The 15375-nt window shown below is 42.8% G+C and overlaps 2 protein-coding genes across 5 annotated transcripts in view; one reads left to right on the top strand and one right to left on the bottom strand.

The window, feature by feature from the left end:
- The window catches only part of slc15a4 (solute carrier family 15 member 4), a 76744-nt gene extending 64246 nt beyond the window's left edge, over positions 1–12498 (bottom strand). The window contains exons 1-5 of one of the 3 annotated variants that reach the window (XM_060843666.1): positions 12405–12498; positions 9824–10460; positions 3804–4096; positions 1376–1544; positions 564–674 (exon numbers count right to left, since the gene is read on the bottom strand). In XM_060843666.1, coding sequence (XP_060699649.1) covers positions 564–674; positions 1376–1544; positions 3804–4096; positions 9824–10381 — 1131 coding nt within the window. In that variant the 5' untranslated portion in view covers positions 10382–10460; positions 12405–12498. Of the gene's footprint in view, positions 1–563; positions 675–1375; positions 1545–3803; positions 4097–9823; positions 10561–12259; positions 12285–12404 lie in introns of those variants that run through there. The other 2 variants (XM_060843667.1, XM_060843665.1) reach the window with 2 other exon arrangements.
- glt1d1 (glycosyltransferase 1 domain containing 1) overlaps positions 11909–15375 on the top strand; it is a 98516-nt gene continuing 95049 nt past the window's right edge. For both annotated transcript variants that reach the window (XM_060843669.1, XM_060843668.1), the window contains exon 1: positions 11909–12248. In XM_060843669.1, coding sequence (XP_060699652.1) covers positions 12181–12248 — 68 coding nt within the window. In that variant the 5' untranslated portion in view covers positions 11909–12180. The remainder of the gene's footprint in view (positions 12249–15375) is intronic.

Genomic DNA, 15375 nt, shown 5'->3' with positions numbered 1-15375 from the left:
AGTCCTTTAAAACCTGTCATGATAACTCAGGTCTTCAAACTAGGATTTTTCCAATGGCTCGACCTTTCAACCTTTTCCAGTGTCTAAATTATCCCTTATGAAAAGGTGATAAGTAGACATCATCCAGGGTGATTACTGATACAATCACACATTCATTTCATGACACGGAAACAGCACAAATTCTTCAAAAAATGAAAATCGATAGATCATGCATCAACTAACACAATGTCTTAGCATTGGCTCTTGCCCCTCTTCTTGAGCAGTGCTAATCTTACATCAGAAACTAGCAACTTTAATACTCCTCCATCTCTTCTGGTATCCTGGGTTTGATTTCCATAACACCCCAACGCATAGATGAATTTATTCTTTTGGAGGCCTCTGCAAATGCATGCCGCACGAACATGGACATCAAATGTTACTGCAACTACATTGTATTACTACTGAAAACGTCTATACAGAAAATGCTTTCTGACGCCGATTGTTGAATATTGACATAGCGTGCATTCCAAAATTTGTATTCTTTCAAACAGCATTATAGAGAAATAGCTCTATTTGGATCTTACCATGTGATGATTACAGCTTACAAATGAATTGCTAGTATTGCTGCTATTATGGCTGTCAAAAAATGTTGGGATCCGTAGATGCAGACTCTGCAGAACATATGTAGTTTGCATCTATAAAACAAAGAAAACTTGAATATTAAGCTAATCCAAAGAGTACTTTTTTTTTAGTATTTATGCAAAATATATAGAAGATTTCAATATGTAAGATAACTTACAACTGACACTTTTAGAATACTGCGTTCAATTCTCGTTTCACCGGTATAGGAAAGACACTGTTAAATTTGAAAGAGTTCAAAAACAGGTTTACAAAGGATACTGCCAGGATTGGAGGGTTTGATCTATAGAGAGATGCTGAATAATCTGGCGTTTTTGCCTCCCATAGCATCGGAGGCTAAGGGCTGAGCTTTTAGAGGTTTATAAAAATCAAAGGAGGATAGGGTGAATAGCCAAGGTCTTTTTCCTAGGGTGCGGGAGTCCAGAACTGGAGGGCAGAGGTTGAAAGTGAATGGGGAAAGATTTAAAAGCAACATTTAAGGGGCAATATTTTGATGCAGAAGGTGGTGCATGCATGGAAAGAGTTGCCAGAGGAAACTGTGGAGGTGCATACAACATTTAAAGGGCACCCAGATGGGCATAGTGATATGGGCCAAATGCCGGCAAATGGGACCAGATCAGTGTAGGATATCTGGTCATCATGGAGGAGTTCGATCAAAGAATCTGTTACCACGGCACGTATTCTGAATGTCTCCACAACATATAATGCAAACAATTCAACATTTTGTCTATCAATACTGTGAAAAACTATATCCAACCTGAAAGTAAACTGTCCAGTAAGGAATAAGTGCCAGGAAAACTGGGATAATTTTGACAAAGGATTTCACATCTTCCACTTTATTATCTTGAAATCGCCCACCATGGACAGTCTTGGCAAGATCCAGAAAGCCTGGCTGAATAGGTGGTGGGTAAATTCCATTGCTTTGACTGAAATAAAGAAACAATTACTTTTTCATTCATCTTACTTATGACAAAAAAAATGAATAAAACCTCCTCTCCATTCAGATTACATTAAAGCTAGAGCAACCAAAGTTACTGCCAATACAAGTCATAGCATTTCCAACACTAAAATTCCTAAAAAGGTTCAGTATTAATGCAAGTACCTTCTGATCACTGTTTAAGACCATAAGATCTACAAGAACAATTAGGCCATTCAGCCCATCAAGTCTGCTTTGCCATTCAAACATGGCTTTCTCATCCGCATTTGCCTATCATCTCCCTGTAACTCTTGATCTCTTTTACTAATCAAGAACACATCTTCTTTCCGTATTGAATACAGTGAATGGCATAGAGATTAACCATCCTCAGTGGCTGAAGAAACTACTACTCATCTCAGTTCTAAAGTGCTATTCCTTCAGAGGCTGTTCCTCTGTCTCCTAGTCTCTCGTACTAGTGGAAATATCTTCTCCACATGTATCCTATTCAGATGTCTCTGTATTCTAAGTTTCAATAATATCCTCTTTCTAAGTTCCATTGAGCAGAGACCCAGAGTGCTCAACAGCTCTTCATATAATGAGCCCTTCAAGCCCAAGATCATTCGTGTAAACCTCCAGTGGACCATCTTCAAGGACACTACATTCTTCCTTAAATACAGGGCCTAAAATTATTCAGTATTCCGAAGGTGGTCTAACCAGATGCAGCTTCAGGAGTACATCCCAGCTCTTTTGAAATGAATCCTAATATTGCATTTGCTTTTCTAAATGCCATCTGAACTTGCATGTTAAGGTTAAGAAAATCCTGAATTGTACTCCAAGTTCATTTGCACCTCAGATTTCCAAAGTCTTTCCCCATTTAGGAAATAGTCTTCTTACCAAATTGCATAACCTCACACTTTCCCATATTGCATGCCACCTGCCACTTCTTTGCCCACTCTCTTAATCTATCCAAGTCCCTCTGTAGCCTTCCTGCTTCCTCAACACTACTTACCATTCCACCTATCTTTGAGACATCTCCAAACTAAGCAATATCCTTACTTTCTTTGTCCAGGTTGTTAAAGTATAATGTGAATAGATTTGTGGTCCCAAAAAATATAAGTATAGCAAATAGGAACATTTGGCCATACCAGCCTGCTTCACCATTCAATATGGTCATGACTGATCATTCAACTCAGATCCAGTCCCTGTTCTCTCCCCATATCCTTTTATCCATTTAGCTCTAAAAACTTTCAACAGTTTCACCTCAACCACTTTCTGTAGCAGTATTCCACAGGCTCCCCACTCTAGGTAGAGAAATTTCTCCTTATTTCAGTCCTAAATACTCCGTATCCATAGATTGTGATCCCTAATTCTGGTATCCCTAGTCATTAGGAGCATACTTCCTGCATTTACCTTGTCTAGTCCTATTAAACCTTTAAGGTTGAGATTTTTACTCTTTCTAAATTCCAATGAAGATAGTCCTAGCCCATCTCTTCAGAGTGGTCCTGCCACCCCAGGAATCAGTCCGCTATTTTGTCACCCTCTCTCCATAGCCAGAACATCCTTACTCAGAATGAGAGCAAAACAGTACATCACACTCCAACTGCAGTAACACTAAGATCCTCTATAACTGCAGGAAAGAAGACACCATATCTCCTGTATCAAATTCTCTTGCTTAGAAATGAATATACCACCTACTACCTTCACCATCTGATGCACCTGCATGTGTATCTTCAGTGACTAGTGTACAAGATTACCAGATCTTATTGCACCTCCTTAAGATAATAAATACACTTTTCTGTTTTTGCAACTAAAAGAAGATCATTTCATATTTATCCACATTATATTTCACGTGCCATGCATTTATCCACTCACTCAACTTGGTTAAATCAACCTTAAGCATCTCCACATGCTCCTCACACTCACTCTCCCACCCAGCTTTTTGTTGTCTGGTTTAACCGCCTAAAATCCATACAATAAATATTGCCGTGTAACACTAAATTAATTGCATCTCTAAAAAAAAGTTTTCCTTTTAAAATCTGAATAGTTGCAACAATGGAGGTGTATATACACAAGTCCCAGTTACTTTTATAAGTCTACATAAAACTATCACTCCAGCAAGAAACACTTTCAAACTTTCTGCTCTTACAAATATGTATATCAAGAAGGGGAAATTAAAATATTCGATATGCTAATTGCAACAAATCAGCTAGCTAGACAGCATATCACCAAAACAATTTTTTAATATGCACATTTATCATGCAACATTTACCTGGTAGTTTCTTCACTTTTGGCTTTCCTAGAAAAGCAGGAATAAAAAAGAATCTTGAACAGGTCTGAGAAGGAACTGCCATCAGGTGGCTTTGAGATGAAGACTGATTTGCCACATGCAAAGACCAGCAAAGAGATTCCCATACAAACTGTTGGGATAACGTATCCAAGAAGAAAACTACAATTTTGTTGAATATATGATATGCCGCCCAATGAGACAATAGCACCCAGATTAATCGACCAATAGAACCAGTTGAAAAAGCGACGTGTAGCTTCAGGACCTCTGTCTTTCACCTGTGCAAAACAAAATAAGCATTCAGTACCACTACATAAAAACTTCATTCAATCTATCAAGCAGTAGTCACCAGACACAAGATACATGAAATGCATATGCTATAAAATATTATACAAACAGTTTAATACAATATCAGAAAATGACTTTAAAAACCTTCATTCTTGAAATGTGTCTTAAGGATTAATTGACAGTTTCTCACCTTTTACATTCTTAGGACAAGCATTAAGCTATTAGCTGTAACTGATAATATTCTGTCAGGATTAGAGAATGGTGCAGGAAAAGGGCAGCAGTTCAGGGAACATCCGAGGAGCCGGAAAAAAACTGATGCTTTGTGTAAAAGCCCTTCCTGATGAACGGCTTTTGCCTGAAATGTCGATTTTTCCTGTTCCTCGGATACTGCCTAACCTGCTGTGCTTTTCCAGCACCACTCTGATCTTGACTCAAATCTCCAGCACCAGCAGTACCCACTTTCACCTAGTTGATAATATTCTCACTTCCGGGAGAGAAGGGCATGCGTTTGACCAATGTCATAGAAATAAGTATACAATCTAGCCTCACACCTCAGCGCAGTATAGATGGAGTGCTGCACTGTTGCAATTGGCATCTTTCTGATGAGACTTTAAATCAAAGCCTCATTGGTCTTCTCAGGTGGATGTAATAGAACCTGCAGCTCCATTCAAACAGCAATGGAATTCTTTAATTAATTTCACAAATCATCTTTGCCTATGGACAAACTAGTCCGAAAATGCCAATCTCATCAGATCTTGGTGCTAATGCAGAGGATAATGTAAATGCTGATTTAAAATATACTGTTACTTCACAATCTTTCGCATTACAATGTCTTTATGAGAGAAAAGAGAAGACCAAGACAAGAACTACGTCAACAACAATACAACCGCCATCACACTGATTACCCTTTTGATCTCTAAACAAGCTAACTTCTTTGTAGGGTTAGCCTTTAAGCAAAATCAGACAAGATTTACATTTATACAGCACTATTCATAGGCTCATGACATCTCAAAATATCTTAGATCCTATGAGGGGTAAGGTAGAAAGTGACGACATGGGAGACCCCATAACTGTTCTGAGGGAGCAGAAGAAGTGAGAGCAGAGGCAGAGGTGTATCCACAATGTTTGAGGGCTTTGTAAGCCATCTCAGAATCTTCTCTTCCTTTCCTTGACTACATTGTTTGCATTCCACCAATATCCATTGCTCAAGTATATTATCTCACATCCTGATTCCTTCAGGACTCAATTGATTTGTTTATCTGTGTAAGTCATGTGTTCCAGTGATGCCATCCTAAACTGAGGTACCTCTGACAGGTTCTTTTTGCTCAAACCAAGGATTACTTCCCATCGTGACTGCCAGCCCTCAACCATGACCAACACAACTCTCACACATCAGTCCTTACTCCCTTCCTCTCCCTCCCGAAAAAAATTTCCCTTGACCTCATTTTACACCCACCTATAACAAGTTCAAAAAAAAAGTGTCCTTCCCAGTACCACTGTTAGCTCAGTTGACAGAATGGCTGGTGAGTGAAGCTACAGCATGGATTTAATTCCAACATCAGCTAAGACTGCCATCAAGGACTTTCCATAACAATCTCTCCCAAGAGGCATGATAACAACCAGCTCTCTCTCTCTCTCTCTGTGATGGCAGAGCAGCCCTACAGTCTGGCAAGACTGTGGTGACTTTAATCATGACAAACTCTCTCTCTCTCCTTTACCATTATCACCACCTTTCTATTTTATTCTGGGCATTTAAACTATTCCACTTGCTCCACCTTTCATCTCAAGCAAAGAAAAAGCCCCACAATTTTCCAGCTACTTTCAGTTCCGAGACTTGAAACTAACTCTATTGCTGTCTCCACCAATATTACTAGACCTGATTATTCCCAGCACTTTCAGATTTTATTTCATATTTCTAGCATCATAGTAATGCACTTTTTGAGTATTAGACCCTAGTAAATCTTCTCTGCATCCTCTCCAATGCAATTACACATATTGCATAATGTGGAGTGACCAGAAGGGCACGCAGAACACCAGTTAAGGCCTAACTAGCATTTTATACTGTTCCAGCATAGAATACAAAATTTGGGATGTTACGTTTTGGTAAGTATTCCATATGCCTTTTTAACCATCTCATCAAATCTGTTACCTTCAAAAATCTGTGGACATGCATAAAAAGGTCCTTCAGATTCAGTATTTTCCAGAGTCCCACCATTCATTGTGTAATCTCTTGTCCTGTTAGACCACCCAAAATTGTATCATTTCACACTTGGATGTAGGTTTGCTCGCAAAGCTAGAAGGTTTCATCACCATACTAGGTAACATCTTCAGTGAGCCTCTGGAAAAAGTACTACTGATGTTTCCTGCTTTCTATTTATAGGTTTAGGTTTCCTTGGGTTGGTGATGTCATTACCGGTGGTGACATGATTTCCGATGGTGATGCCATTTCCTGTTCTTTTCTCGGGGGGAGTGGGGGTGGTAGATGGGATCCAAGTCAATGTGTTCGTTGATAGAGTTCTGGCTGGAATGCCATGGTGAGGAAACATCTGAAAATGAACCTTCCAGCTCAGCAAGCAAACCTACATCCAGAATCTCAACCTAAGCTGCAAATCTTCTCAAAACTCACTGTCATTTCACACTTCTCCAGATTGAAGGATCTGTTTCCCTGCTGCATGATGATGAATTCCATTGGCCAATCCTCTGCCCAGCTGACCAGACCACAATACCTTGATGTAGCTTTTCAGCTTTCTTCACTATTTACCATCTCACCAATTCTCACATCATCAGGAAAGCTCTTGGTTATACCCCTCGTACTTAGGTCCAAATTGTGAATGCACATAAACAGCAAAGGCCCCAACAGCAATCCCTGTGAAACCCCACTCGAAACAGACTTCCAGTCACAGAAACACCCTTCAGCCATCACCCTCTGTTTCCTGCCTCTCATCCAATTTTGGATCCACATGTCATTTTGCCTCGGATTGGATAGGTTTTTACTTTCTTGACCAATCTGCCCTCACAGACCTTTTCAAAAAGGCAAACTAAAGTGCACGTGGACCACTTCAAATGTATTATCTTCAACACTCTTGGTTACATCCCCAAATAAATTCAAACAAGTTTGTTAAATAGACAATTAACTAATCCATGGTAAGGTCCTAGGGAGTGTTGCTGAACAAGGAGACCTTGGAGTGCAGGTTCATAACTTCTTGAAAGTGGAGTCGCAGCTAGATAGGATAGTGAAGGCAACGTTTGGTATGCTTTCCTTTCTTAGTTAGGAGTATTGACTACAGGGGTTGGGAGGTCATGTTGCGGCTGTTCAGGACATTGGTTAGGCCATTGCTGGAGTATTGTGTGCAATTCTGGTCTCCTTCCTATCGGAAGGATGTTGTAAATCTTTTCTGAACCTTTCGAGTTTCACAAGGATTTTGCCAGAGTTGGAGTATTTCAGCTATAGGGAGAGGCTGAATAGGCTAGGACTTTTTTCCCCTGGAGCGTCACAGGCTGAGGGTGACCTTATAGAGGTTTAAGGTCATGAGGGGCATGGGGTGGGGGAGTCCAGAACCAGAGGGCATAGGTTTAGGGTGAGAGGGGAAAGACATAAAGGAGACCTAAAGGGGAACTTTTTCCATGTAGAGGGTGGTATCTGTATGGAATGAGCTGCCAGAGGAAATGATGGAGGCAAATACAATTGCAACATTTAAAAGGCATCTGGATAGGTATATGAATAAGAAGGGTTTGGAGGGATATGGGTTGGATGCTAGCAGATGTGACTAGATTGGGTTAGGATAGCTGGTGGGCCTGAACAAGTTGGACCGAGGGGACTGTTTCCACGCTGTATGACTCCAAATACTCTAGACTAAGTGCCAAAATACTCTTTTATTTGAATTCTTTCCATCTTCCCCATCACCAAAGGTTCAACTAACTGGCCTGTAATTTCCTGGTCTACCCATTGCTCCTCTTTTTAAACAATGGGACAATGTTAGCAGTGCTCTGGAACCTCACAGATGGCCAGAGAGAATTTGAAAACTACTGCCAGGGCTGCTGATATCTTTTCTCTTGCCTCCCTCAACAACCTAGGATATATCATAAAAACGGCTGCAGATTTATCCATGTTTAAGGCTGCTTATTCGATTAGTAACTCCATCCTTCGATTGCATTACTCACCATATGGCATCAGGAGTAATCCAGAGATTACAACCTCTGGAGCTCTCCTTGCCCATTTACTTGTTAACCACCTAAAGTTTACTTAAAGAACCTTATTTCTCTTTCTTCCAATGTCATTGGCCCTAAAATGGATCACTACTACTGGCTGCCCATACTCCCTTACAGAATGCCCTGCAACCACTTGTGACATGTTGTGACAAAGTGTCGAACCTAAAATATTACAACCGTGCTTTTGTTCACTCGAAACACATTACATAATTTTCTTCTTTTGACTAAAGGAGTCGGTCTTACTCACTGCAAGCAAAGAATTCAGAACACATGACAACCAAGTTGAGCATGTGACAATCATAAGATCAGTACATTCCAACAGCTAGAAAGTACTATCTTCCCAAGATACATGCTTTAATACTACTGGAAATTATATAATGCTTTAAAGATAGTTACAGCAACCAAAAAGGCAGATTAGGAAAAGGCAAGCCTGAAAAACAAATCACAAGTTTCCTATTAAAACTTATTTAGCTGTTTTCCTTTAAAATAAATTTGTGAATTCAAAATTAGATTAAGAAGTTATTTGAAGTTTAAACTTCCATACGAGCCTGAAGAAATTATTTCAGTTTTACAAAGTAAACAGTACAGTCTATTAAGTAAAGTACTTCAGATTATAAGTAACATGTTAATTGAAAGCCAATTGCAAGGGTTTGTTAGTGAGAAGAAGTCTTCACAAAGGAAAAGTGTGCTCATGTATATCACATTTTCTGGCAAAATATTTTTTTTCCTGAATGACTCCAAACAAGCCAATTGTCTTAAATAAAGAATTGCACATGCTGTAAATCTGAGACAAAAAAAATCGTTGGAAAATCTCAGCATATCTCTTGATTTTGCTGAAGTCAAAACAAACACATTTCATGAAATTATATTCTTTCCCTCAAAAAAAAGGCATTCTCATAAGCTAACTTTTAAAGTCAACAAGTTTTAATTGAAGTCATATTAATTCACCAATTTGCAGCCATGTTGTTATTTTAATTGTCGCACCAAATGGTTACTGTAAGTTTCCATATTACTTGCACAAAGTAGTACATTCCATAACATCATGGAATTTGGGAGGCTTTAAATGGATTTAACCGAAAAATAGCAATGATTTGGCTGCAAGTGCCCATTAGGTAAAAGAGGCACTTCCCTATTTTGAGAGAAAATGCTGGAAAATCTCAGCAGGTCTGGTAGCATCTGTAAGGAGAGAAAAGAGATGATGTTTCGAGTCTAACTGACCCTTTGTCAAAGCTTTGACAAAGGGTCAGTTAGACTCGAAACATCAACTCTTTTCTCTCTTTACAGATGCTACCAGACCTGCTGAGATTTTCCAGCATTTTCTCTTTTGGTTTCAGATTCCAGCATCCGCAGTAATTTGCTTTAATCACTTCCCTATTTTGTTCGAAAATGGGCCATATTTTACATTTTAAAAAGTTGCAATGCGAACAGGGGAAATGAAAAATGCGTCGATCGTGGCAACGTGTGCAGCTTCGCAGTTTTCGGAAATAACTAGAAAAAGAATGCTCTACCTGATCAGCACCAAAAGGAGTGATATTCGCTTTCACAGATCCTACACCAAGGGCGACAAGCACCAGTCCCGAATAGATGGCCGGTGTGCAATAACTATTTCTGCCAAGTGAGCAAGCACGGGAGCTGTTGTGGAAACACTGGGGGTCCACAATAGGATAGAACTCCAGCTCTCCACACAGGCGGCGGCGAGTCCGATCCCACGCAATGAAGGGGAAAAGCATCATTCCGACCAGATAGAGGATCATACTCAGGAGGATGGTGGGGAACCTGCCCAAACACGCGTCGGCCAGCCAGCCCCCGAAGGGAGAGATGAAGTAAGTAATGCCCATGAAAAGCAGCAGAGTCTGGCCCGACTGCGGCCCCAGCCAATCGTACGGCTCGCTGTTGAGGAAAAGCACTAGGCCGCAGGTGATGCCGTAAAACGCCACCCTTTCCAGGGACTCGGTGACCAAGACGGCGGCGCAGGCCAGCCGCCGGCCCTGGAAGGCAGAAGCGGCCGGCGCGAAGCGGCCGTCCGGCAGCAGGGGAGTCCTCTCGTCAACCTGGGGGCTCTCCATAGTTCCGATAAAACTTGGCTGCTCTGAACTCCGGACCCGTCAGGCGGCTTCAGGTCGCTCGCGAGCCGATCACGGGTCTCTGAGGAAAACACAGCGTCATGATAAACAAAACCGCGCTCCAACACACAACCTGCCCACAGGCCACTCAGGGAAATAGGCCTGGGGTCATGACCTCTCCACTCAGCAACCGTAACCGGGGTAACCACCCGTGGGCTACACCCATTGGTCAGAAACACCACCACGTCCGGCGGTTGAAACGTTTATACCATTCCCATTGGCTAACTCTTCCACTTTATAAGATTCCCATTGGTCGAAAACAGTTTCCCTCTACCTATTGGCTAACAGTCCCACAGACCCTGCTTTCTATTGGTCAAAGGCATCGGCCCTTTGCGATTGGATAATACACTATTCATACCCTATTGGTCAGAAACCATCCACCTGATAAAGGAGCAGCGCTCTGATAGCTAGTGCTTCCAAATAAACCTGTGGGACTATAATTTGGAGATACCGGTGTTGGACTGGAGCGAACAAAGTGAAAAACCACACAACACCAGGTTATAGCCCAACAGCGTGTGCTTCCAATTAAACCTGTTGGAGTATAATCTGGTGTTGTGTGACTTTTCACTTGGTACACCCCAGTCCAACACCGACATCTCCAAATCATGGCTGTATCCCTCATCTTCACAGGATCCCCACAGTAGTGAAAGTTCGGACTGTCGACTCTGCACCGACCTCCGAACAGCATCCCAACCCCATTTAAATTGGCTAACCCTGTCCCTGGACATTATGTGGCATGGCCAGTCAGCCCTAACCTGCACAGCTTTGGACTGAGGGAGGAAACCTCCGCAGACATGGGGAGAATTTGCGAACTCCACAATCAACCCAGGCTGAGAACTGAACCCAGATTCTGGATCAGTGGTGCTGGAAGAGCACAGCAGTTCAGGCAGCATCCAACGAGCAGCGAAATAGACGTTCCGGCAAAAGCCCTTCATCAGGAATAAAGGCAGTGAGCCAGAAGCGTGGAGAGATGAACTCAGGCCTGCGGCGCTCTGAGATCACAATGCTAACCATACAGCCCAAAGGACCACCCATTAAAGAAAATATTAAAACAAGAGAAGTGCAGATCTGAAACCGATGTAATCAGAAAGTACTGGAGAAACCCAGCAGATCCACAAAAAATGCGAGGAGAGAGCTAACATTGACTCTGCTCCAGGACTGTACCCATTGGCTAATACACCTACAGCCATCTACTTCCTATTGGTCAGAAACCGAACGTCCCTTTCCCATTGGCTACTAGGAACAAAGGACGCTACTATCCATTGGTCAGAAACGAGAGCTCCTCTCTATTGGACCGAACTCCAACTCGGTCTGCGTTCATTGGTCAATACGATGACGGGCGGGTCAGACCAATCAAGACGCAGATGATGAGCCGCGATTGGACAGCCGGGTTGTCGATCACAGCTCGGGTACCGCCCCCGCGGCTGTTATTTATTAATTGAATTAATTATTAATGTTTTGTGTTGGATTCCCCTCGGCGTCTCGGTCATTGCCGTGAAATGGAGGGTCGCTATTGATTAGCCCGCCATGTTGCGGGGTAGCTGTCAGGCCGGTGTTTGGTGTCAGGTTTCCCCGCCTTCAGTTGGACAGCTGCCCGGCTTTGGGGCTGGTTGGTGGGAGGGGGCCAGGCCCTGGCCTCGGGCGCCGCTGGGTGTCTCACCGAGCACCAAGTGGTCGGTCCGGGTGTGTTTAATCATTTGCCCCCCCACCACCCCCTGCGTGCCTTCAGTCAGCAGCTCGGGATGAAGTTGCTCTTTCTCGCCCCCCTCAGCCTCCCGACTGGGAACAGGACGACAGCTCAAAGAATAAGGTGAGGTTCACCGATGGCCCGAGTCCCCGCCGCCCGCCAGGCAGCACACCGTGTCCGGCTGAGGCCGGCAGCTACGGAGCCCTTCTCACACAATGTTGACTGGTCTCCACAGAGTTCACCTAGCTTTGCGTTAGCTGTAATTTAACATTGAGGTACCTCTGAACATCCGACAGCATGTGGGGAATTGTAGTAGAGTACTGAGAAAATTTCCCTCCAATTCACCGGAGAATAAGGCACTTTTTGTTAAAATTGTTGTGAGTAATTGAATTGGTATCGTGACTGTGGCTGAAAAATGCTTCCTCCTAATGTCTGCACATCCGTAACCACCCACATGTCATGACCTATGCCCCCTTTAGAGGATGTGAAGGGGCCCGTGTTTGGACTGGGGTGGACAAAGTTGAAAATCACACAACACCAGGTTACAGTCCAACAGGTTTAATTGGATGTACAAGCTTTCAGAGCGCTGCTCCTTTTGTTAGGTAACTAGTGGAGCAGGATCATAGGTCACAGAATGTATAGTAAAAGATCAAAGTGCCATACAACTGATGCAATGTATTGAACAAACCTAGATTGCTGTTAAGTTTTTAATCACTTGGATTGCAGTTTTCGATTAATTAATATGTAAATCCCAGATAGTTGAAGGATGCCTTTGTAAGAACAGGATACAGTGCTCAACTCATCGATTGCCAGCGAGAAACCGCGATGACCTCCTCAGGAGGCAGACATGGGATATGATCGATAGGGTACACTTTGTTGTCTAGTACTTCTTGGGAGTGGAGAAACTACACCATGTTCTTTGGAGCCTGCAATGCATTGTCAATGAGGATGAGCACCTCGACAAGATCTTCTTTATGCTTCCATTCTCTCATTTAAACAACCGCCAAAGCTTAAACTGACCATTGTTCACAGCAAACTGCCCAGCTTTCAGGACAATGTCAACCATACAACCCTGTCACAGCAACCACTGCAAGACATGGCAGAGTGTCGACCTATGATGCTGCCATTACACGTGGGAACAACAGTTACCACATGCGCAGCAGGTACTCATGTGACTCAGCCAACGTAATTTATTTCATAGGCTGCATGTAAGGATGCCCCAAGGCACAGTACAGTGACAAGATCAAGCAGACGCTACAATAACTGATGAAGGGGCACCACGCCATAGTCACCATATGGGTGTTCTCTCCCAGTCGGGGAGCACTTCAGCGGTCAAGGATATTTGGCCTCGGATCTTCAGGTGACTGTCCTACAAAGCGGACTTCAGGATATGCAACAACGCAGAGTCACCAAGCAGAGGTTATTAACCAAGTTTGGAACCCATGAGAATGGCCTCAACCAGGATCTTGGGACCATGTCACACTACAGGTGACCCCACTATACTATACGCAAATGTACACACGCACTCTTACACACGATTATACACACACAGACCCCCTCTCACATGCATGCTCTCTCTCAGACACACACTAACATTCACGTGTCACACTCACTCTCAAGTGTGCACACTCAAACTACTCTTCTGAATTTGCAGATACATTACATTTTTTTTCAGAAGGCACACAATCTGTCGAAGGAGCCTTGGTGAATTTCTGAGGTGCCGTTTGTAGATGGTGCACATTGCCCTTGAATGCTGGTGTGAAAAATGGAGATTTTTGTGGGCATGGTGCCACTTGAGCAAGATGCGTTGTCTTAGATGCTTTCAGTCATCTTGAGTGTTGTTGGAGCTGCACACATCCATGCAATGGAGTACTCCACCACAACCCTTGAGGTGGTTTTAATAAATCTGTAGGCAGTCAGTCTACGTGATATTTTATAAATTCCTACTTTGGAAATAGAACCAATCTGACTCCAGGTTGGAATACAGACAGACTAACTTCATAGCTTTAATACATTGTGTGAGCTGAAATGTCACATTTTTGTTATAAAACATTAAGTTATCTCAGGAATGTGACTCAAAGAAGTTCTGGGATTTACATATTAATGCATCAAAAACTGCAACCCATTCTAAGTGATTAAAGACTTAATAGCAATTTAGGTTTGTCCAATTAGGGAAGAACTTTTGAAAACTGATTGGAGGCAGATGTTCGCAGGTAAAGGGATGGCTGGAAAATGGGAAGCCTTCAGAAGTGAGATAACAAAAACCAGAGAAAGTATATTCCTGTCAGGGTGAAAGGGAAGGCTGGTAGGTACAGGGAATGTCGGATGACTAAAGAAATTGAGGGTTTGATTAAGAAAAAGAAGAAAGCATATGTCAGGTATAGACAGGATAGATCGAGTGAATCCTGAGAAGAGTATAAAGGAAGTTGGAGTATACTTGAGAGGGAAATCAGGAGGTCAAAAAGGGGGCAAATAGAATTAAGGAAAATCCAAAGAGTTTTTTCAAATATATTAAGGACAAAAGGGTAACTAGGGAGAGAATAGGGACCCACTTTCCTCATTCCTGATGGCTGGACACACTTTCCTCATTCCTGATGTGAACTCAGATTTCTCCAGTTTCCTCATTTCCCCTCCCCCCACCTTGTCTCAGTCGATTCCCTCGAACTCAGCACTGCCCTCCTACCTGCAATTTTCTTCCTGACCTCTCCGCCCCCACCCCACTCCGGCCTATCACCGTCACCTTGACCTCCTTCCACCTATCACATTTCCATCGCCCCTCCCCCAAGTCCCTCCTCCCTACCTTTTATTTTAGCCTGCTGGACACACTTTCCTCATTCCTGATGAAGGGCTTGTGCCCGAAACATCGAATTTCCTGTTCCTTGGATGCTGCCTGACCTGCTGCGCTTTAACCAGCAACACATTTTCAGCTCTGATCTCCAGCATCTGCAGACCTCACTTTTTACTAGAGAATAGGGACCCTCAAAGATCAGCAAGGCAGCCTTTGTGTGGAGCCACAGAAAATGGGGGAGATACTAAGTGAATATTTTGCATCAGTATTTACTGTGGAAAAGGATATGGAAGAGAGAGACTGTAGGGAAGTAGATGGTGACATCTTACAAAATGTCCAGATTACAGAGGAGGAAATGCTGGATGTCTTGAAATGGTTAAAGGTGGATAAATCTCCAGGACCTGATCAGGTGTACCCAAGAACTCTGTGGGAAGCTAGACAAATGATTGCTAGGCCTCTTGC

The sequence above is a fragment of the Hemiscyllium ocellatum genome, chromosome 24, assembly GCF_020745735.1.
Source record: "Hemiscyllium ocellatum isolate sHemOce1 chromosome 24, sHemOce1.pat.X.cur, whole genome shotgun sequence".
In the NCBI taxonomy this organism is placed as follows: Eukaryota; Metazoa; Chordata; class Chondrichthyes; order Orectolobiformes; family Hemiscylliidae; genus Hemiscyllium; species Hemiscyllium ocellatum.
This window is presented reverse-complemented; position numbering and strand designations above follow the sequence as displayed.